Source organism: Hemiscyllium ocellatum, chromosome 5 (genome assembly GCF_020745735.1).
Source record: "Hemiscyllium ocellatum isolate sHemOce1 chromosome 5, sHemOce1.pat.X.cur, whole genome shotgun sequence".
NCBI lineage: Eukaryota > Metazoa > Chordata > Chondrichthyes > Orectolobiformes > Hemiscylliidae > Hemiscyllium > Hemiscyllium ocellatum.
The window spans coordinates 71,938,080-71,962,704 of NC_083405.1; the positions used below are offsets into that span (position 1 = coordinate 71,938,080).

Sequence of the window (24,625 nt, forward strand, 5' to 3'; positions counted from 1 at the left end):
GGCAGACTTTAGAAAGGTGCAAAAGTAACAGGGTTATTTTCATGGGTGACTAACTTTCCTTTAACTTTGATTGGAACCTCCTTAGTTCAAATAGATTGGATGGAACAGTTTTTGTCAGGTGTGCCCAGGAAGGATTCCTGACTTAATATGCAGATAGGCCAACTAGAGGGTAAGTGATATTGGATTTGGTGCTTGGCAGCAAACCAGGCCAGGTGTCAGATCTCTCAGTGGGAGAGCATTTCGGTGATAGTGATCACAACTCTCTGACCTATACTATAGCCATAGGAGCAGATGGCATGGTAAAGTATTTAATTGGAGGAATGGGAATTACAATGCTATTAAGCAGAAGCTGGGAGCATAAATCAGGAGCAGATATTCTAACAAAAATGTACAACAGAAATATGGAGGTTGTTTAGGGAGCACTTGCTGTGAATGTTTGCACGTTCTCCCCGTGTCTGCGTGGGTTTCCTCCGGGTGCTCCGGTTTCCTCCCACAGTCCAAAGATGTGCGGGTCAGGTGAATTGGCCAAGCTAAATTGCCCGTAGTGTTAGGTAAGGGGTAAATGTAGGGGTATGGGTGGGTTGCGCTTCGGCGGGTCGGTGTGGACTTGTTGGGCCGAAGGGCCTGTTTCCACACTGTAAGTCTAATCTAAAAAATAGGTTTGTCCCACTGAGGCAAGGAAAGGATGGCAGGGTGAAGGAACCTTGGATGAGAAGAGATGTGGGACATCTGGTCAAGAGGAAGAAGGAAGCTTAATTTAGATTGAGGAAGCAAGGATCAGACAGGGTTCCAGAGGGCTACAAGTGGCCAGGAAGGAACGGGAGAATGGACTTAGAAGAGTTAGAAAGGGACATGAAAAAGCCTTAGCAGGTAGAATTAAGGAAAACCCCAAGGCTTTTTACATTTATGTCAGGAACAAGAGGATGGCCAGAGTGAGGGTAGGGCCAATAAAGGATAGTGGAGGGAATTTGTGCCTGGAGCACAGGGGAGGGGAGGTCCTTAATAAATGCTTTGCTTCAGTATTCACTAGTGAGAGGGACATTGTCGTTTGTGAGGACAGTGTGAAACAGGCTGATACACTCGAACAGCTTAATGTTAAGAAGGAAGATGTGCTGGAAATTTTGAAAAACATGAGGATACATAAGTCCCTAGACCAGACGGAATATACCCAAAGTTGCTACAGGAAGCGAGGGAAGAGAATACTGTGCCTTTGGCGATGATCTTTGTATCCTGATTGTCCACTGGAGTTGGACAGATGATTGGATGGTGGCAAATGTTATTCCCTTGTTCAAGAAAGGGAACAGGGAGAATCCTGGGAATGTCAGATCAGTCAGTCTTATGTTGGTGGTGGGTAAATTATTGGAGAGGATTCTGAGAGACACGATTTATGATTATTTGGAAAAGCATAGCTTGATTAGAGATAGTCAGCATGGCTTTGAGAGGGGCAAGTGTTACCTCACAAGACTTATTTAATTCTTTGTGGATGTGATAAAACAAATTGATGGAGACACAGCAGTGGATATAGTGTATATGGATTTTAGCAAGGTGTTTGATAAGGCTCCCTGTAGTAGGCTTATTTAGAAGGTAAAGAGGCATGGGTTACATGGAAATTTGGCTGTCTGGATACAGAATTAGCTGGTCCTTAGAAGACAAGAGGGTGGTCATAGATGGTAAGTATTCAGCCTGGAGCTTGGTGATCAGTGATGTTGTGTTCTGGGACTTTTGCTCTTTGTGATTTTTATAAATGACTTGAATGATGAAGTAGAAGAATGAGTTAGTAAGTTTGCTGATAACACAAAGGTTGTTGGAATTGTGGAGAACTGTTTTAGGTTGCAATGGGACATTGGTAGGGTGCAAAGCTGGGCTGAGAAGTGACAGATGGGGTTCAACCTGGAAAATGTGAAGTGATTCATTTTGGAAGGTCAAATTTGAATGAAGGTTGCAGGGTTAAAGGCAGGATTCTTGGCAGTTTGGAGGAAGAGAGGTGTCCATGTCCATAGATCCCTCAAAGTTGCCACCCACGTTGATAGAGCTGTTAAAAAGGCAGATAGTGTGTTGGCTTTCATGAGCAGGAGGATTGAGCTGCAAGGTTATGCTGCAGCTCTATAAAGCCCTGGTTAGACCGCACTTGGAATATTGTATTCAGTTCTGGTTGCCTCATTATAGGAAAGATGTGGAAACTTTAGAGAGGACGCAGGGGAGATTTACCAGGATGCTGCCTGGACTGGATGGTATGTCTTATGAAGAAAGGTTGAGGGAGTGAGGGCTTTTCTCACTGATGAGAGGTAACTTTGCAGAGGTGTTCAAAATGAGGAGAGACATAGACAGAATGGCTAGCCAGAGACATTTTCCCAGGGTGGAAATGGCTATCATGCGGGGACATAATTTTAAAGTGATTGGAGGAAGGTTTAGGGGAGATGTCAGAGGTAGGTTCTTTACACAGAGAGTGGTGAGTGTGGGGAATGCATTGTCAGCAGTGCTAGTAGAGTCAGAGACATTAGGGCCTTTTAAGCCATTCTTGGATAGGCACATAGAAGATAGTACAATGTAAGGTACATAGGTCAGTTTGATCCTAGAGTAGGATTAAGGTTGGCACAATATTAAGGGCCAAAGGGCCTGTATTGTGCTGTACTGTTCTCTGTTCTATCTTCTATGTTCTGTGCTACACAGGAGTGAAATCAGACTAAACAATTGTCACCGAGCAAAATAAGGAGACATTTGGTCAAAGCGGAAGATTTTAAGCTGCATTAGTGAATGAGAGCAACATTATAAGTCAGGGAGCCATGGAAAGGGAATTCCAAAGTTCTGGGCTTGAATAGGTAAAGACATTGATGCTAATTGTGACATTACTATGTCTCTAAGAGGTTTATTTTGTCCTTTTTTTAATCGAAGAAAGTTTGAAACAGAGCTGACAAGCAGTCTGTGCCAAAGCCAATAAAATAAACAGCTTGTGAGGCCTTGGGGTTTGTTTTAAAGCTGGAACAGAAGAAGCAGCCTGAAGGGGTGGGGTCAAGATTGGAAACAGGATGTTTTTAAATTTATACCTTCAGAAACGTTGCTGGAGTTTTGAAGCTGGATGTGGAAGCTCTTATTCCCCCTCTATTACAGCTAAAAGGTGGGGTTCTGTTCCTGCTGCTAGAATTGCATGCAATCTATTTTACTGAATTTGTCTTTGCCAAGAGTGTGTTTTTGAGATATTATTATATTGGAACAATTGATTAGTAGTAGTTAATGTTTTTATACTATTTTGTTAAGCATTGAGTGACAGCAAAGCTAATTCTTTTCCTTTATTTTTATTTTGTCTATAATTTAATTGTGATGCATGAATAAAGTATATTTTATTTCAAGCTTGGTAGTTGATCAATCAAATTGCATCCACAATACAATATCTTACACTGACATTTAAAATAAGAAAAGTTAGGATCTACATTATCTTCTTGATATATTTTGAGGAGGTTTGGTCTGATTCATAACAAAATGTTGAGTTAATGAATTGAGAAATGCACAGGATATGATGACTAGAGTCCCACAGAGTTTCCAGAAGATGTTAGACTGAAGAAAGGTGATAAAGTAGGAATGCCCAAGGCTTGTAGTTGGGTTTGAAAACAAGCAATGCGAACATAAAATCTAGGGCTTTGGTGGGTGAGGAGCCAATGTAGGTCAGCAACATGGATTGAACAGAACAACAGTATCAGTTAAAAGAGAACCTAGCGGTCTTATTAATCATAAATAGTAAAGGATTAGTGAAAGGATGGGTCAGATCATTTATTGCCCAAAACGTAATATGAGAGCTTAACTAAAGTGCTAACTGCATGTTTTACAACTGCCTTCAATAGACAAATATGTCACCAACAAAACAAGAAAGGATAAGGCAGTACAAATATTGTCTTAGATTAAAATAGGTCAGAAAGGAGGAAGAGATTCATTCTTTCAAAATCAGCTGTTTAAAAATTGTAATTGTTGCAAAAGTGAACATTTTCAGAATGTGCCATGTATATCTGTATTTAATAATTTGGCCGTTCTAAAAGTAGAAATGTTATCTAATCCCAATGGAAACATCCTAAACTAACTAAAGAAAGCAAGGATGGAAATTGCATCAGTTCTGGTCCCAAACGTCCAATCCTCCATGTATATGGATGTAGTACTAGAGGGCTGGAGGATTCCAATCTCTGTTTGGACATGGAAGAGGGAAATATTTGGCAAATACATGCCATCCAGCCTTATAATGGTGATGGGGAAGCGTTTAGAGACAGTAATCGGAGACAAAGATTAAATGGCATTTGGAAAAGAATGCACAAATAAATAAATGTCAGCATTGATTTGTTGAAGGCAAATTTGTATTTGACGAACGTGTTTGAGATTACTGATGAAGATATATAGAGGTTTGCTGAGGATAATGCTGGTGTATTGTGTATATTGAGATTCAAAATGCTTTTGGAATGTGTCACGGGGACATCAATGAAAGGTTATTGACCCAAACTGTTAAGTCTGTTTCTCTCTCCAGCTGCTGTCTGACCTGTTTGGGATTTTTAGCATTTTCTGTTTTTACTTTTGCATCACATAGTTGACTATTTGAAAGCTGGCAGAATTAAAGCTTTAGTGGTAGCCTGGCTACAGTATTAACTAAATGACTGACAATAGAAAATAATGATAAGTGCTTATTTTTCAAACTGGAAAGAGGCATAGAGTGGTTTCAGCTTAAGGTCACTATTCAAAGCATGGGACTTACTAATGTATATTAATGATTTGGACTTGTGCAGACAGGGAATAAATCAAAAGTTTTGCATGAAACATGGAAATGTAATAGAAATTGAGAATAATAACACACTTTTGGTGGATAGAAGTGGATTAGAGATGAACAATCATTTTGATGAAGTGTAATGCGTGAAATGATATACAGTTCTAGGAAAAATGAGCAGAGACAACTTGAAATGAAAAAGAAAACAATTTAAAGGGGTTGAAGGAGCAGGAAGACCTTGTGGGTGTCTATACTTAAAAATTTTGGAGATGCTATGTCAAATTCAGAAAGTCTTATAAAAGTATATGGGATACTTGGCTTTGTTAATAAAAGAATAGCATTTAAAACCAAGGAAATTATGCTTAACACTTATTAAATATATCAGGCCTCAGTAGAAGCACTGTGCTTATTTCTGAGCATAACACTCGAGGAAATTTGTCAAGATTTAGGAATGGATGCCATGGGATTTTATACATTGGAAAGAGAGAGTTTTGTTATGTCGAGAAGTGGAGATTTGTTCCTTAGAGCAGGTAGAAAGGTAATTTGAGATTTTGGAGAGTCATTCAAAATCGTGAATTGGTTGATGGAGTGAGTAATACGAAACTGTCTCCAGTGGCAGGATGATTGGACTATGAAAATCCGATTCTAATGAGCTCTTTTCTTACCTTCCCCCAAACTAATCAGCTTTGCTCAAAACCTGTGCTTTACAGAGTTAATAATACCAAACTGTCAGTGTTAACCACTGTCACTGCATTGAAACTGGCAGCAATTTCAATTGTGTGAAATAGCATTGAAAACCAAACTTCTTCAAAGTTTGCAATGTAGAGAAACATTCCAGATCGCAACTAATGAACTTAGTTAATGATAAAACCTTCCACTCTTAACACAGCTGGTCTCATTCTAAAAACCTGTGGGTGATTTGTTGACGAGGCTGCACTGAGGCTTTTAATGGAGTCCTAGCTTCATAATTGCAGCTAAATGCTCTCTCTAACAAATTTCTCGTTGTGACAAAAACATCCACATTTTAAAAGCAAAATATATTTTTTCAAGTTTTCGTTATTTTAGCTTCTATTGTAATCCAAACATCATCTTTTTTCACCACCTAAATTTTCAAATTAAAAATGAAAAGATTCAGTGCTTTGGCCTCACTAATTTTCCGACTTTATATGTCAATGTGACTGAATAGATGCTCTGTAGGTTGACATCATCACCGCATGTGAGAAGATTCCTGAGAGTTAGCATTTGATTTAGACTGCATTGTGATGGGGGAAGTCTGCATCACAGAATTTGCTGGATTTTCACAGGAAATTTTCTTGAGGTTATTGACTGCTGTTCTATCACTGACTGTAAAATCTGGGTGAATATATTTTTGGAGGATAAATTTTAGTTCACATCATTCACACTTACCGACAACTCTCCCCAAGAACAGTGTCTTCAGAGAGTTAAACTTGATATCTGTAGATGGTGGCAGGCTGTAAGGTACTGCAGGATAATGGTCCAGCTGAACAAAGATGAAAATAAAAAGATACAAAAGAATTAGATCATATTGTAATGATATTTAGTGGGAAACTTGGCTTGCTGGGCTCTTCCTCAAGCAGTCTTATTTTTCAGAGGCAGACAGTGTGGCACTGCAGCTATTTGCACAGGTCCATCAGACTCCTTTCTGATAACATCAATAAAACTTTATGGGCTGTGGAGATAGTGGCCTGTGGTTTTGACTGATCCCAAGGAATTAACACACACTGTGTCAAAACCTAGCAGTGTTCGGCAAACACGTTTTTCCCCTTAGTGATAATAACTTAAATTACTGACACCTTTTCAGATGAGAAAAACAGAATATGTCAATAATACAATACATGAACATGAACTCATTGATTTTCAAAATTACAATCTCTCTTTTATCAAAATATTAAATATCACAATATTTTCCAGATTGTTCACTTGGGATTTTATAGCACAATTTGTGGGCGGCACGGTGGCACAGTGGTTAGCACTGCTGCCTCACAGCGCCTGAGACCCGGGTTCAATTCCCGACTCAGGCGACAGACTGCATTGAGTTTGCACGTTCTCCCCGTGTCTGCGTGGGTTTCCTCCGGGTGCTCCGGTTTCCTCCCACAGTCCAAAGATGTGCAGGTCAGGTGAATTGGTAAGGTTAGGGGTATGGGTGGGTGGCGGGTCGGTTGGACTTGTTGGGCCGAAGGGCCTGTTTCCACACTATAAGTAATGTAATCTAATCTAATTAGATAACAAAGGCTGTGTAATGTTCTGATAAAGCACAAAGTTTTCAGTAAACTCCATTTTAACTTAGTAACATTGTGGAATGCCTGCATAGCTGCGAATTTAGCAAAAGCGTTCTTACACTGGATAAATAATTCTAGTGTAATGATTTTTCATGTAACTATATATACTACATTGATGTATAAACTTAAAATAATTACATCTCATTTATGCACGTCACAAAAGTGACTTTAAAATAATCCAATTGGCACTAAAACACTCTTCAGACATCCTGAGAATGTGAAAGACACTATATATATATATATATATATATATATGTGAAGCTATTTTACATCTGATTATACAATAGTCCTGATTAATTGGCAAGCATGATGTGAATCATTATGTTTTACCAACCAAATGGATAGAATGTATAGCAATGAAGAAAACCACCTCAATGCAAGGTTCATATAAAGTACAAAAGATTAAAGGAAGTTATTTTTACTAACTGAAGCATATTTGAAGTAATTTATAATAGAGCTGTCCAATTGGCAAGCCAAAAGTGATAATTAGTCAGATTAAAATATCAACTTGCGTTCCCTAGAGAAGCACTCAACAAACCATTTTGTAATGAAAGTCCAAAGAAATGAGAAACATTTTAACAGATGCATTATTTTAATAATGTAATCTTTAAAATGTTCTTTCTTGGTGACATTTTTATCTCATTTTCTTTATTTAATTCAGGTCCCAAAAGTCAATGTTTTTATTTTGGAGATAAAGTGAAGAATGGGGGACGGACGAAGGGTAGATTGTTGAATTCCTTTTTTCTTTGCAATCTGAACAAAGAACATATAGTAGTATGTAGCAGTTGTAGTAGGTAGTCGTTGTAGTAGTAATAATAGTAGCAGATGTATGTCTGACTCTTGTAGTATCTAATGATCAGTTGTAAGTTCTTAAGATTCTATCCCAAATGGGATCCTTCCTTATATTTTAGACCACAATAATTTCCTTGAGCAAAATCATTGATCTGCTGATTAGCGCTGAGCTATGGATATCATATAAACTAATCTCCTATGGGATGAGATTTTCAGAATTTATGGTTTGAATTTTACTCTTTCCTTGGAGGAGAGACTGTGAGTTGCACCCATTGTCATCACCCTTCTGTCAATAATATCTTACAAGTGGCAGGTTTAGTGGTGAGCAGCCCATCAGCCTGTAGGCCAATTGTGGCCCTAAGTCGCTAATGGCCACTAAAAGGCACCAAGCTCCATCACTGGTATTTGGCAGAGGTGTGTAAAAGCATACCATGTGGCAAAGCAGCCAAGCTCAATTGTGCAGGAGGACTGGGCCCCTATAGCTGAGGCAAATCGACATTTTGGGCAAAAGCCCTTCATCACGAATGACACAGGGAGCCTCCGCGGTGGAGAGATAAATGGGAGGGGGTTGTGGCTGGGGAGAAGGTAGCTAAGAGTACAACAGATGTATGGAGGTCATTCCCACCTTCTCCCCAGCCCCACCCCCTCCCATTTATCACTCCACCACAGAGGCTACTTGCCTCATTCCTGATGAAGGGCTTTTGCCCAAAACGTCGATTTTCCTGCTCCTTGGATGCTGCCTGACCTACTGTGCCTTTCCAGCACCACTCTAATCTAGACTCTGATTTCCAGCATCTGCAGTCCTCACTTTCGCCCTGTAGCTCAAACACTCAGTGGCCTACAGATGTCTGCTTTCCCCTTAGCAGCAAAGACCAGCCTTGCTGGAACACTCTGTACTGGCAATCTACCTAGTCATCCCTTGTTAGCATTTGACTCACTGGATTTGGGAAGCACTCCCAGTTACCTTTCTTCTTAGTCACCTGCAATATTTCTGCTCTGTGCCTTGAGGCAGTGAGGCAGAGGTATGTTTCAGTATGCAGATTGTCACGCTTTGATTGCTTTTGGAGGAAATGCAGTTTTCTTCTACATATCTGGTCCCATGCAATCCTTCACTGGCCTGTTGATTTTGAGAATATCTAGCATGAAACTTAAGTTGATCTCTGCTAAGGTTGATTTCCCCATCTTAAATGGGCGAGAACATTTGACTTTCTTCTGTATCCCACTTTTGTTTGGTGGTGCAGTCTTTTGGAAACATACTACCAGCACACCAGGTTTGAGAGTTTGCTGAGAAGAAATTGAAAATTTCACTGAGGAGTTGGGACCATTCTGAATGGTAGGTGTGAAATGCTTTGATACAGACAAATGTCACCATGAGGTGCTGCATTTTAATATTGATGTGTTTTTAATAACAGCAACATGCCCTTTAAAGGTAAATTAATCTTTTCTTTGACCATTCTTTAGTAGCTGTCAATATATGTTTCAATGAAGAAAGTATTCTATTATATAACAAAGCATTTTAAAATAAACATCTTCTGCTGTCTTATTTTTGTGCACTGATTTAAGCAGTCTGGTAGTTCTGGCTGTTTACAAACCTCTGCTTCTGAAGATAGAATAAGTAATTGGTCTGTTCTTTCCCTCCATGATTGGCAGGCAAACTGTTTTAAAATGGAAATAAATCTTTATTTTGTCAATAAATCTGGAATGTTTTGTTTTTACAGCAGTTCCATAATGAATGCTCGGTTGAGTCTCAAAAGCTCTCGCTCAGCTGTTGGTCTCATTGATCTAAGAACTAGTGAAACTTGCTTGAATGTATAATAACAGATTTGGTCTTTGATCTGTTTTTATTTGTTTATGAACCTGAAGGATTACAGCAATTTTTTCCCTCAGGTTCTTTGAGTCCAGTATCAATGGCAGTGAATTTGAATTCAGGGTTATCTTAGATTCTTAGAGCCTCAATGTTTTGTGGAAGGTACATGGTGGGGACAGTGATTACAGGATGCATGGGAAACCTGTGATGGGTTGGGAGTTGTGAGCAGGCAAGGTGAACCAAGAGGGCTGGAGGTGACATGGAGCAGCATGGAGGAATAAAAGTGGGCATGAGGTGGTATTGGGGAATGTTAGGTGGCATCGGATGATATGAGGGCATGTGAGATTTTGAGGGAGTGAGGAGTGAGATTAGGAGATTTTTAAATGGTATTAGAAGCTGGGTTGCTGTGTTGGAGAATAGAAGTGGGCCAATTCACATCCATATTTCTCCATTGCTACTCACAAGATGCATGTCAAATCCAAGCCCAGTGTGAAAAGTTCAAAGTCCCTGTAATGTGACACATGGGTCAGGTGTACTTTTTATGAGCTGCACAACTGTATAGGTCATGTTTTTTCTGAACCAGATGAAATCCTGCCTGAGAGGTGTGGAATCCACGACTTCAGGAAATTCATTGCCTCAACCCATACAGTAGGATTATGGCTTCCACAGTAAATGGAGGCAAGCTTGTCTCTAACTATATGGACTAACACTTTAGTGTCAAATTCAGAACAATCACTCACAGCCCAACAATGAGACAACATGCTTATCCCATTAGTTCAAACTGAATTTAAGCCCAGGTCCTAGAGATGAAAGATATGCTCTACTTCACTATGATACTCAATTTCCCACATACATGCATCTCTGAATCATAACTCTGTCATTGATTTGATATTGTTTTAAAGAATTCTTTGTATCCCTGATTTTACAAATGTAGAATGTGTTCACAGATGGTTTATTATTGTAATTGGAAATGGTGTATAATCTTACAAGAAAAGGTTGGACAGTGTGCTGGAGTTTAGAAGAATAAGAGACAATTTGATTGAATTAATGAGATCCTGACAGCACACCTAAGGCGGATGTGGAGACAATATCTCCTCTTGTGAGAGAATTTAGAATGAGGGATGACTGATTAAAAATAAATGGTCACCCATTTAAGATATAGGTAAGGAGAATGTTTTCTCACAGTTTGCCACTGGTCTTTGGAACTCCTTTCCTCAAAAGGTAGTGGAAGTAGAGACTTTGAATATTTTTAAGGCTGAGCTAGATAGAATCTTGATGAGTAAGGTGGGGAAAGGTTATGGTGGCAGGTCAGAATGTGGAGTAACCAGATCATCCATAATCGTTTTGTACGTTAGGGCTGATGTGATGGTGCGAAAGACCTTTTTAGAATCCCTGCAGTGTGAAAACAGGTCATTTGGCCCAACAAGTCCACACCAACCTTCCAAACAGTAACCCACCCAAACCCATTCCCCTATTGTATTACTCTACATTTACCCCTGACTAATGCACCCAACCTAGACTATGGACAATTTAGCATGGCCAGTTGACCTGACCTTCACATATTTGGGTTGTGGGAGGTACCTGGAGCACCCAGAGGAAACCCATGCAGACATGAGGAGAATGTGCAAACTCCACACAGACGCCCAAAGCTGGAATCAAACCTGGGTCCCTGGCGCTGTGAGCCGGCTTCTTCTAATTCATATGTACAGTTAAGTACTTGATTTATTTCTCTCACTGTTCTTTCATATCTCTTGTTTTTTCTCTCTCTTCAGCTAAGCTTTACTTCTCAGTCCATATTTCTCTCTCTGTACTGAAACTGACTTAAATTCACCCTCCTTCTTCTTTATTCCCACTTCTTTTTCAATTATTAAATCACATCAGTAAACGAGGTAGATGGCTGGGCCAGGCGTTCACTAAGGTCCTAGATATACAGTTGACCAAGTCATGCTGTGACCTCCTCATTCTCTCAGCAACATCTCGCACAAGGAGTAAGGACAGAATCAAAACATAGTTTCCAGTCCTTGGTCCATAGCCCTGAAGATGGTGGTACTTCAAGAGAAAAATACGTTTTTCTTGAAAGTGTGATGAGGGTTTCAGTCTCTTCCACACTTTCAGCAAGTTACTTTCAGTGACTTGACCCCTGCAACCACACTATTTCTGTAGTTTGGACATCAAAAGTCTGGTGTGTATCTGGAATTGCCCAAAGTTCATGCCTGACCAAAAGGTTCGCAGGAAGAAATACAAGACAGAAACCTTCACTAAGGTATCCAAGGCAGAGAGGCTTGAGTGACAAACAATCCTGAGACTTTTTAACAAAGTGGGTTCAATTTTCTGGTCTGTGTCCAAGGGACTACTCAACATGTTCTCCAGTATTGATTTTCCCTATTTCACTCTGGCCTTCAAGCTGATACCATCCAAATGGATATGTGGCATCCAGTAAGAGTGAAACCATTCTCACTGGTCATCTAGCCAATCAGCTTGAAGATCTTTTATAATGAACAAAACAGTCAGCTAACAGTCAGAAAATAAAATAAAGATTTGGATCAGACATAAATGATTAAGGTAGAAGCTCTAATATCATAAATGAACCTTCCAAGTTTTTTTTGGTGATATCATGCAATTTTATCATGCAAAGGAGGGTATGACAATCGGCACTGATAAAACTAATCTTTCAGGGCCCAGAGAAGTTGTTCACAGAAAATATGATATACTAAACTATTGATTTCTCAGTTACCACTGTATTTCAGAAGACTTAACATTTTCAATGATTTTGAATGAGAATAGCTTGCATAAAGCTAAATTCAAATCAGTTCAATGACTGTCAGCTGTATCCATGAAGACTAAGAAAGCATACTGTTCAAGGATCGACGTATCAGTGACAGTATATCCAGGCAGTCAAGTTGTTCTGAGCACGTGAAGATACCAGAAGCTTGGATTTTACTTCTATAACACGCATCAATGCTCCATTCAGTATTGGATCAGATGACATCCTGTTCTGACTGCTTCTCTCTGAAATGGATAATTTAGACTACTAATGTCTGTGGTTTTGTTAGAATTTGCTTCCGTTTATGAACTATTGATATCCTATTATTTTCAAATTCAGACCTGATGAAAATAAGAAGTGCTTTGATTTCCAAATGTAATGGGACTCTTGTCTTAAAGTTCTTTCTCTGGAACAATGACCAAATATCTTGTGAGCGGACATAAATCTGCTGCTTTCTGTCCACTTATTTTATGATCTTCATCCTAAAGGTATATTTATTTTAATATACTCTTCTGTTTGTCTTTCCTCCATTTTTGTTCAACTGTCAAGGGGAAAAGGAAAGTGAACAACACGCAGCCTTGCAATATTCCCTCGATTACCTTGATCCAGACTGTGGTACCTGCGTTGGTCTTGGAGAGACAGCTAGAGCTGCCATATTGGGCTTTGAAGTTGTTAAGGATACTGTACTGTCTGGTGATTAGCAGAGTAACTGCCGATTGATACTATCAAAAGCCTTTTTGAAATTAACAATGTTGATAACAAGTGCCTTCGGACACTCCCGGCTCTCCTCCATGATACTCCAGAGTATAACAATGTGCTCACAGTATGATCTGCCATCTTAGAAACCTATCTGTTCTTCACAAAGAAAATTATCCAATTCTGCTTTAAATTTGTTGAGCAGTGCTGTGTTCAAGACAGATTAAAGATGATTACTGTTTGTCTCCAGTCACATGGGACCTCTACCACAGACAACCACCTGATGAAGGAACGGTGCTCCAAAAGCTAGTGCTTCCAAATAAACCTGTTGGACAATAACCTGGTGTTGTGTAATTTTAAACACAATCTAGATATATTGAACAGCTCTGTGAGCTTCGTTAAGATATTGTTCTTACCATGTTTCAACAGTGCTTCAGGTATCTCATTAACCTCAGGTACCTGTTGTTGGGCAAAAGTGACCTGGTGTAGTACATTTAAGCCGGACCTTCAAGAGTGGGGCCACCTTCACTGGAGGTGATTGCCTGGGGCCAGTGCCAGAGGGCTCACTGTCAATGGCCTTGCAAGAGACTGGAGACAAAGCTGTCATAGTCTCAGAGGACTAGGCAAAAGTGAGGACTGCAGATGGTGGAGATCAGAGTCTAGATTAGAGTGGTACTAGAAAAGCACAGCAGGTCAGGCAGCATCCGAGGAGCAGAAAAATTGACATTTCAGGCAAAAACCCTTAATCAGGAATGAGGCTGCTCTCTCATTAGAGAGAGACAGCTGGTGGTGGTTTAACCTGAAGGTCACCATACTGCAGGTAGAGGGGTGGGGTGTGGTGAGAGGGATGTTGAGTGAGAGTGTGAGAATTGAATTACCATTGTTGATGTACACTCTACATTGCAATCCAGCTGTCCAAACAATTGATTCCCACAGAAGTAACCATATTTTTCAACTCCACACCCCATTACAAATCAGTATAATCCTGTTCATGTTAGAATACTCTCAGATAAGTTATTTAACTGAATTGAGATGTACCAATAACTGACAGTGAGATTTGCATAGTGATCAAGTGCACCCTATTTTGCAAATGTTATTACTAAATTATATACGCAGTACTGAGAGGGCGTTGCATGCTACAACAGTAAGTTGAACTATGACATATTTAATTATTTTGTTGATGAAGCAATCTAAAATAAACCTTTAAGGTTTTTTGAGGTTACCATTTCGTACCCCACATTTTCATTGTAACCAATATAGGGTTTGAACTGTGGATCTTTATAATATGTGAGCATTTGAATTAGGAAATGGATGCCTTTCAGCCCCTCAGGCCTGCTCCATAGTTCAAGAAGATCAAAGGTGATCTGTTTGTCTTTTGAATTTTAAACTTCACATTATTGTTATCCCCAATAACCCTTGTGTACTTAGAATCTACCACCTCTGTCTCAAAAATATTCAATTATCCTGCCTCCACTAGCTTGGACTGAGAAGTGGCAGATGGAGTTTAATTTACATAAATGCGAGGTGCTACATTTTGGAAAAGCAAATTTTAGCGGGACATATTCACTTAATGGTAAGGTCCTAGGGAGTGTTGCTGAACAAAGAGACCTTGAAGTGCAGGTTCATAGCTCCTTGAAAGTGGAGTCGCAGGTAGATAGGATGGTGAAGAAGGCGTTTGGTATGCTTTCCTTTATTGGTCAGAGTACTGAGTACAGGAGTTGGGAGGTCATGTTGTGGCTGTACAGGACATTGGTCAGGCCATTATTGGAATATTGTGTGCAATTCTGGTCTCCTTCCTATTGGAAGGATGTTGTGAAACTTGAAAGGGTTCAGAAAAGATTTACAAGGATGTTGTCAGGTTTGGAGGATTTGAGCTATAGGGAGAGGCTAAAAAGGCGAGGGCTGTTTTCCCTGGAGCATCAGAAGCTGAGGGGTGACCTTATAGAGGTTTACAAAATCATGAGGGACATGGATAGGATAAATAGACAAAGTCTTTTCCCTGGGGTGGGGGAGTCCAGAACTTGAAGGCATAACTTTAGGGTGAGAGCGGAAAGATATAAAAAAGACCTACAGGGCAACTTTTTCACGCAGAGGGTGGTATGTGTATGGAATGAGCTGCCAGAAGAAGTGGTGGAGGCTGGTACAGTTGCAACATTTAAGAGGCATTTTGTTGGGTATATGAAAAGGAAGGGTTTGGAGGGATATGGGCCGGGTGCTTGAAGGTGGGATTAGATTAGGTTGGTTTATCTAGTCGGCATGGGCAAGATGGACCAAAAGGTCTGTTTCCATGCTGTACATCTCTATGACTCTATGACTCTAAGGCAAAGAGTTCCAAAGTCAAACAGCACATGAACAGAAAAAATAAAATCCTCATTCCTTGTCCTAAAAGTGCCCCATAGTTCTGGACTCATTCCAGAGGAAGAAACACTTTGTGAAGATTCTTCAGAATGTTATACACTTCAATCTAATGACCTCCTACTCTGCTAAACTCCAATGGAATCAAACCCAATTTGTCTAGTCTTACCTCATAAATAATGAACCAATCCATTCATTGCAGGAATCAATCACGTAAACCTCTTCTGAACTATCTCTAATATTTTACATTTTTCCATAATTAAGGAGACTAAAACTGGACACAACATTCAAGATGTTGTCTCATCTATGCACCATATATGTTCAATTCCACTCATAACATAGCATTCTACTAGCCCTCCTAATTACTTGTTGTAATTATATACTAACTTTTTTCTGACTTATGCCTGAGAATATCTAGATTCCTCTGCATCCTGGGATGCTGTAGCCATTCTCCATTTAACTAATACTTTTTTTTTACTCTTCCAGCCAAAATGAACAATTTCACACTTTCCCCATTATACACTGCATTTACCAAGTATTTCCCTATTCACCAAACCTGTTGATAACAGTCTATGTCCTCATGATGCTCTCTTCACAACATAATTTCATAATCCTATTCAAGTCATCTGTAAATTTAGGTACAATGCATTCGTTCCCCTCATCTAAATCATTGATATAAATTGTAAAAGGTACAGACACAGTTCCCAGTGAGGCTTCACTTGTCACTATAACTTGCTGTTGTATGAAGTCTGACTCAGCATTGAGATAAAATAAGGTTTTCAGGATCTGGTGCTCTTCCCAGCCAATCAGACATTCACATGAAATAACAAGAACAGTGAAATTCTGGGAATATCAGTGGTATAGCAACATCCAGTCGTTGAAAAAAAATTAACTGAACAATTATTCAATTGTTCAAATATAGAGGCAGATGGTAAGAACTGTATTGGACCTGATGTGCAATCAGCCAGGTTAATATAGTTAGGAACACTGCAAATTGTTTTATTGTGCAATATGTCAGATATGTTCAGAAATAGAAAAGAAAACAATTATTAGTGCAGCAAAGACATGGCTTAATTTAGGTTTGCACTATGATTGTGACCTGAAGGTCTACTAATTCAGTTGAGCAGTCAAGGAAGATGGATTGCTTAGTTTTTCCCCAAAATATGTAAATTAAATTAGGCCATTAGAATTACAATTAGAAGTAAATACTAACTACAACTTTTATATCAATTTTTCGTGTCTTAAAAGCATTTCTTGTTTTGAGATCCAGAGCATTTTGCAATCAGGACAATAGACATTACTGAATGAATATTTGACTAAGAGAGTCATTAGAAATAGTCACAAAGTATATTTTTCATGTTTCTGTATGAGTATTCATCAAGTTGAGTGCTAATTCAATCCATCAATGTATGTAGTTAGTCAGGAAGATACCAGAGAAACATTCATGCTTAAACTCTACAATGCATGTTCATTAAATGTAGCACTTAGCAGCATCCAAAACTACAAATCAGTATTGTTATTGCATTTGAGAAAATCAATTCAACATTTCCCAAGGCAAGAGCAGGGCAGGGTTAAAATTTATACCTTTTCATCTTTTCCTGAGTCACATTAAGGCCCAAATAAACCATGTTAAAAATCACACAACAGCAAGTTGTTGTCCAACAGGTTTATTTGGAAGTACTTCCAAACACCCCAGTTCATCACCGGCACCTCCATATCAAATAAAACGTGTTAAGTTTACAGCTTTTTCTGCAATTCAGCAAGTGACACTGTTTTATTCATAACATTTGCTCAAATCCTCAGGAATTCGTAATGCTTCAGAGCTAACAGATTACTTTTGAATTGTTGTCATCTCTTGTCATGTAGATAAACTCAATAGCCAATTTGTGCTCAGCAAGGCTTCACAAATAGCAATGGATTCATGTCCAGCTCTTCTATTTTGCAGGTGGGTTAAAGGATAAATTCTGTTGAGGGAAATTCCCTTGATCCTCTAAAAATCCTTGAAGTACACTTTAACAAGGAAATGGATCGTTCTGTGTTTGAAATGAAAGTGATTCTTTAATTGCACTGAGGTGTCAGACCTAGTTTATGTCTGCAAGGAACTTTTACAGGGCTTAAATTTCAACACATAGTTTAGAGCTGACAGTAAGTGAAACTAACAGTACAGGGAATTCCTAAACATTATCCAAAATTGTATATGGCAGAGTGGAAAGAAGAAAGCATATGATGAAAACAGATTTTCAGCTACTGTAAAATGAAAAAAAAACCTAAAAAAAGCAATTGGAAATAACAATTGAAAGATTTCGTTAATTTTCTTACCATTCAGGTTTGAATGTTCAAATTCTATAGACAAAAATATTGAGGACTTTTATTGTTCCCAAAAGCAAATCAAGAAAATGTTAAAAAACTAACTTAACCAATAATTACATTGAATTGAAGCTCTTGCTTGTCGGTTGTTTGTACCTTCTATAGACAAGCATACAACAGATCATATTCTTTCATTGTAAGTGATTTCTGGTTTTAATTGTGGTTATGGCTGAGTAATGCACATATATGGGTCCAAGCAAGTTAGCTGTTGCATTTCACAAAAAAAAACATGAAAACACAGTTTAAAATGTACCCATGTCCCCTGAAGAAATTGGTTGCGTTATATAGTGTCCTCGGAATTGGTCTAGTATTTTAATTGTCAAAATCTGTTTTTCCTTACAACCTAAGGAATACTTCTCTCATGAGCAAAGTAAGCAAAACTAAAACATTTAAATAGCTAGTTCTAAACATTTTGACAAGTTAGGTTTGTTATGTCTCAGGATGGCTTGCATTAAAGATATTTGGACTAATGTTAAGAGTCACTCACCAGTTACATTTTCTCATGTGACTTACCCTTCTGATTCTAATGCATTTTCCACATGTTCAACTATTAGCCAGCTCTATTCAATAAAAATGCAATACGCCCACTGGAAGACAGCAGACCCTATTTTAGATTTGCAGATGTTTTTTCGTGATATGAGCTGGATTGCTTTTCATGCCCATTTTTAAGCAAGCATTCAGCAATTAATTCTTAATTTAAAAAGCACACACATTTCAACCACAGGATAGAGCATATAGCCTATACTGACTCCACAGTAGTACGTGTTTGAATAGCTGTGCAATTTAAACTAGTCCACAGAAAATAACGATAACGATTCCAATTTTTTGTAAGTAGAAAGGCCAGTAGAATCCTATGTTAAACAAGAAAACAGTACAAAATGTCACTGCATTTTTAGAAGAAAGTTATCATATATATAGCTGTGCATGGATATCTGCATTCAGCTGATACATTTTCAAAAAATACACCAAACTACACAGTTAATATTGCATGACATGACAGACATTTTTCCCTAATATAATGTGTACACTGATTGCATGTTAGTCGTGTGTAGCTGTGTGAAGACAGATTTGTTCAATGCTGCTCCTATAGTTTTAATCTGGAGAGGGAGATAATTTTCAACTTCACTACTTGGGCAGCAGCCTGGGATAAAACTTGGGAGAGTTTGACAACTGATGGGTGTCTTGATCCTGCAGGTCACTGCACAGGTGGCACAATGAAAAATGACTCCCATTATGTCTTGAGGGCAATAAATCTCACAGCAAAGCTTTGGGAACTTATGTAACAGCTGATTTCCTGGATTTAAGCCAGAATTGTACTATAAGAAAAGCTAACCTATGAGATGAATAGAATCTTCTTTTTCATACAGACTTCAACATTGATCAGGCTCAGAGGCAGTGTCCTCATAGTGTGAAATAAAAGTGTCACCATTTATAAAGCTTTTTTTAATTGCTGAAAACAAAGCTGATCACAGGAAGAATGGCATCAATAATTGCGAGATAAACATTTTAATTTATTTCTCACTTCGCAGTTTGTATCACCTAATCTATCAAACTGGCTTTTGTGGAATTTTTAATGATTCTGTTTTGAAATTTTTTTAGAAATTAAATCTCAAATTTATAGTATGCAGTTGAAATTCCATTACTGCAAATAAAATAGGAAAATGGCACAAAATGTTACTAGACCTTTAAAAGTATAATTTGTTTCATTCATTTGTGGGGTGTGGTCGACACCGGTTGGGTCAACATTTGTTGCCTGTCCCTGCTTGCCCTTGAGAAGGTGGTGGTGAACTGCTTTCTTGAATTGCTGCAGTCCACCTCCTGTGGGTTGACCCCCAATGCCATTAGGGAGGGAATTCCATGATATTAACCCAATAACAGTGCAGGAATAGTTTTATATTTCCAAGTCAGATGGTGAATGGCTTGGAGGGGAACTTGCAGGTTGTGGTGTTCTCATATATCTGTTGTCCTTCTAGATGGAAGTGGTTGTGGGTTTGGAAGGTGCTGGTTGACGGTCTTTGGTGAATTTCTGCAGTGAATTGTATAGATAGTATCAGTGCTGCTACTGAGCGTTGGAGGTGGGCGGAGTGCATGTTTGTGGATGTGATGCCAAACAAGGTGGCTGTTTTATCTTGGATGCTGTCAAGCTTCTTGAGTATTGTTGGAGCTGCACTCATCTAGGCAAATGGGGAGTACTCTATTACACTCCTGACTTGTGTAATGAAGATGATGGACAGATTTTGGAAAGTCAAGAGGTGAGTTACTTGTTGTAATATTTCTAGCCACTGACCTGTTCTTGTAGATACAGTGTTTATGCAGTGAGTCCAGTTGAGTTTCTGATCAATGGTTACTTCCAGGATGTTAATAGTGGAGGATTCAGTGATGGTAACACCATTAAATGTCAAGGGACAGTGGTTAGATTGTCTCTTATTTGGCATTTGTGTGGCACAAGTGTTACTTGCCCCTTGTTAGCCCAAACCTGGATATTATCTAGATTTTGTTACATTTGAACGTGGACTGTTTCAGTATATGAGACATCACGAATGGTGCTGAATACTACACCATCATCTGCAAACATCTCCACTTCTGACCGTACAATGGAGGGAAGGTCATTGATGAAGCAGCTGAAGATGGTTGAGCCGAGGACACACCCTGAGGAACTCTTGCAGAGATGTTTTGGAGTTGAGATGACTGACCTCCAACAACCACGACCATCTTCTTATGTGCCAGGTATTACTCCAAAGATACAGACTTTGCCCTCGACATCCATAGATTCTAGTTTTGGTAGGGCTCTTTGAGGCCACACTGAGTTGAATGTAGTCTTGATGTCAAGGGCTGTTGCTTTCACTTTGCCTCTGGAATTCAGCTCTTTGTTCATGTTTGAACCAATGTTGTAATGAGGCCAGAAGCTGAGTGGCCCTGGGGGTATCCAAATTGGGCATCACTGAGCAGACTATTGCTGAGCAGGTGCTGCTTGATGGTATTGTTTGAGAACACCTTCCATTACCTTACTGATGATTAAGAATAGACTGATCATAGAATTATGGAATTCCTAGAGTATGGAAGCAGGCCATTTGGCTGATAGAATCCACACCGACCCTCCAAAGAGTATCCCACCCAGACCTACCTTCTTACCCTATTCCTGTAACCCTGCATTTCACGGGCTAATCCAACTAACCTGCACATCCATGGACATTATAAGCCACTTAGCATGGCCATTCCACCTAACCTGCACATCTTTGGACTGTGGGAGGAAAGCAGACCACCCGGAGGGAACCCATGCAGACATAGGGAGAATGTGCCAATTCCATACAAGCAGTCACCCATGGGTGGAATTGAACCCAGTCCTTGTGTTGTGAGGCAGCAGTGCTAAGCACTGAGCCACTGCTCTGGCTGACTGATGGGACAGTAATTGGATGAATTGGAATCACTCAGTCAGGTAGATACCTGTTTTGTAATTGGACTAGAACAGCTTGGCTGGGGTAACACCAAGTTCTGGAACACAAGTCTTCAGTACTATTGGCAGAATATTGTCAGGGCTCATAGCCTTTGCAGTATCCAATGTCTCCAACATTTTTTCATATCATGAACAGTGAATTTAATTGGCTAAAAATTGGGTATTGTTGGGGACCACTGGAGGAGGGCATAATGGATAATCCACCTGGCACTACTGGCTGAAGTTGCTGCAAGTGCTTCAGCCTTATCTTTTGTCCCAATGTGCTGGGCTCTTTCATCATTGAGGATAGGCTATTTGTAGATCCTTATCCTCCAGTGAATTGTTTAATTGTCCACTAGCAGGACTACAGAGCTTAGATCTGATCCATTGGCTGTGGGTTTTCTTAGCTCTGTCTATCACTTTCTGGTTGTGCTTTTTGGCATGCAAGGAATCCTTTCTGGTAGCTTCTCCACATTGACACCTCATTTTAGATATGTCTGGTGCTGCAATGAGCATTGATCCCCTGGCTTGATGGTAATGGCTGAGTAGGAGCTCTACCAGACCATGAGGTTGCAGATTGTGCTGGAATACATTTTTGATGCTTTTATGGCCCACAGAGCCTCATGGATGCCCAGACTTGACTTGCTAGACCTGTTCAAAATCTGTCCCATTTAACACAGTAATAATGCCACACAACATGATGGAGGTTATTCTCAATATGAAGGTGGGACTTCAGTGCTGAGAGGAATTTTTCCTTCATGAATGTTGCAGAATTTACAAGGATGTTGCCAGGGTTGAAGGGTTTGAGCTATTGGGAGAAGTTGAATAGGTTGGGGCTGTTTTCCCTCAAACATCGGAAGCTGAGGGGTGACTTTATAGAGATTTATAAAATCATGACGGGCATAGATTGGGCAAATAGACAAGGTCTCTTCCATGGGGTGGGTGAGTCCAGAGCTAGCGGGCAGATGTTTAAGGTGAGAGGGGAAAGATTTAAAAGGGACCTAAAGGGCAACTTTTTCATACAGAGGGTGGTGTGTGTATGGCATGAGCAACCAGAGGAAGTGATGGAGGCTGGTACATTTATAATATTTAAAAGGCATCAGAATGGGTATATGAACAGGAAGGGTTTACAGGGTTATGGGCCAAGTGCTGGCAAATGGGACTAGATTAATTTAGGATATCTGGTCAACATGGACGAGCTGGGCTGAAGGGTCTGCTTCTGTGCTGTACATCTCCATGACTCGATGGAAGAATCTAGGTCCAAAGGGCATGGTCTCAGAATAAAAGGGTATTAATTTAAAACTGAGATGAGGAGGAATTCCTTCTCTGAGGACTGTGAACCTTTGGAACTCCTTGCCACAGAGAGCAATCAGGCTCTCTGTGTGTATTTAAGGCTGACATAGATAATTTCTTGAGAGTATGCAGGGTTATGGAGGAAGGGCAGGAAATGGGCATAAGGAGTGTCGGATCTGGCATGATCGTATTGAATAGTGGAGCAGGCTAGAGGGGCCAAACAGGATACCTTTGTACCTATTTCTTATCTTCCTAATAGCTAGTTTTAATAAATATCTGTTGGATTCTTCAATGCCACAATATTCATTTTTGATTTCATGCACTACAGGAGATAACATAAACATTGCCACCGTGCTGGGGCAAACTGTCACAAATGTCCACCAGAGTTTAGAAGAGTAAGGATTGACTTCATTGAAAGGTGTAAAATCCTGAATGGCCATGAGAAGGTAGACATGAAAGAATGTTTCTTCATCTGGGTGAGTCCAGAACCCAGGGACACCTTTAAAATGAAGGGGCTCTCTTTCAGGATAGTGATGATTAAAATTTATTTTGGATTTTGAGGTGTTGGAACTCTCAGCAGATAGTGGATGTAGGATCATTGAATATGACTAAGGCAAAAATAGATAGATTCTTGTTCGGCAGGGGAATCAAAAGTTATCAGGGTGAGATGAGAATTCAAAAGACAAAATGAATAGCCATGTTAATATTGAATGGTGTAATAAATTTGAATATTTGCATGTTCATAAATATTTGTCTTTCTTCAGCTTAGGAGTGCCCTTGTCCCAAACCTCAACTCCTTCATCAATGATGTATCCTTTACCATAAGGTCATAAGTGGGGCTGTTAGACGATGATTGCACAGTGTTCCACACCATTTGCATCTCCTCAGACACTGACAAATGTTTATGGATAGTCGCAATTAGGTTTTGTCCTGCATGTTGAGTTTGATGCCAAAGGTAAATGTAAAAATAAAAAGAGCTGTGACAACAAAAATGTATTAGGGACAGGACTATTTCTCGCTGTTTTTACCTTGCAGCTGAAAGCAGGTTTCAGAGATAAAAATGAGGAAAGAGAGTGATTTTGTCGGCAATTCTATTCCTAAAGTGTGAGAGTGAAAAGGGAGGAACATAGAGTCACAAAGTTGTACAGCATGGAAACAGACCCTTTGGTCCAAATCGTCCATGTTGACCAGATATCCCCAAATTAATCTAGTCCCATTTGCTAGTATTTGGCCCACATCCCCTTAAACCCTTCCTATTCATTTACCCAGGATTCTGGGTAATCCAAGATGGAGGATGGGAAAAAAAAACTGTGCCTATAAGAGCTGCTCTTTTTTTGAGGTATTTTCAGTGTAGGAGTTGATTTCCTCAAATGTTTGGAGCAGTAATTACTGTTTTACAAGCTGATGCATTGTTTTGTAACTTTGGTTAAAAAGAGATCAAAACAATATTACTTCAAGAAAGAAGGAAAAGAAAGATAGAGCAGATACCACATGAGAGGAGAAAAAATGGAGAAGTAAAACTGCACAGCGGTCTGACCCAGCAGTGAACCTTCACAGCTGACTGCCTCTGCTGTTTAGTTTCCAGTATGTCTTGTCATCGGAATTTGTTCTAAGAAATAAGCATGGTGGTAGTTATTTGGATTTTTCAATTATTGAAAACACAAATTCAAAATTGAAAGAGGGAACAGATTAATGTTGTATGCAGAAAAGAGTGCAACAATGGTGAATATCATTGTGACAAACCACATCTAAGTTGCATTTGCATTTTATCAACTAGGTAATTCAGTTTTGAAGGCAAAATGTGACAAATTTGGAAAAGACTGGCTATAATTTAAAAAAGGCTGCCTCCACTTTGGCCATGACACCACTGGAACTCAAGATCACTAAAGGAAGCTTAGAATGTACAATTTTTTCACTATGGACTTAGACTGTTCTCAATTGCACCTCCCCCATGCTATAAAATCTAGTTGTACCTTGAGTTCTCAATGTTCTAATGTTTCTTTTCACTCAGCTTTGTCACTGAATACCTTTTTTGTGAGAGACTAACAGAGACAGCTTTCTCCAGCTTGTTTCAGTCACA

General features: G+C 39.4%; 1 protein-coding gene across 1 annotated transcript in view; it reads right to left on the reverse strand.

Moving 5' to 3' along the window:
• The window catches only part of LOC132816073 (contactin-associated protein-like 2), a 1,374,393-nt gene that overhangs the window by 112,065 nt on the left and 1,237,703 nt on the right, over positions 1-24,625 (reverse strand). The window contains exon 21 of the mRNA XM_060825502.1: positions 6,146-6,239. Coding sequence (XP_060681485.1) covers positions 6,146-6,239 — 94 coding nt within the window. The remainder of the gene's footprint in view (positions 1-6,145; positions 6,240-24,625) is intronic.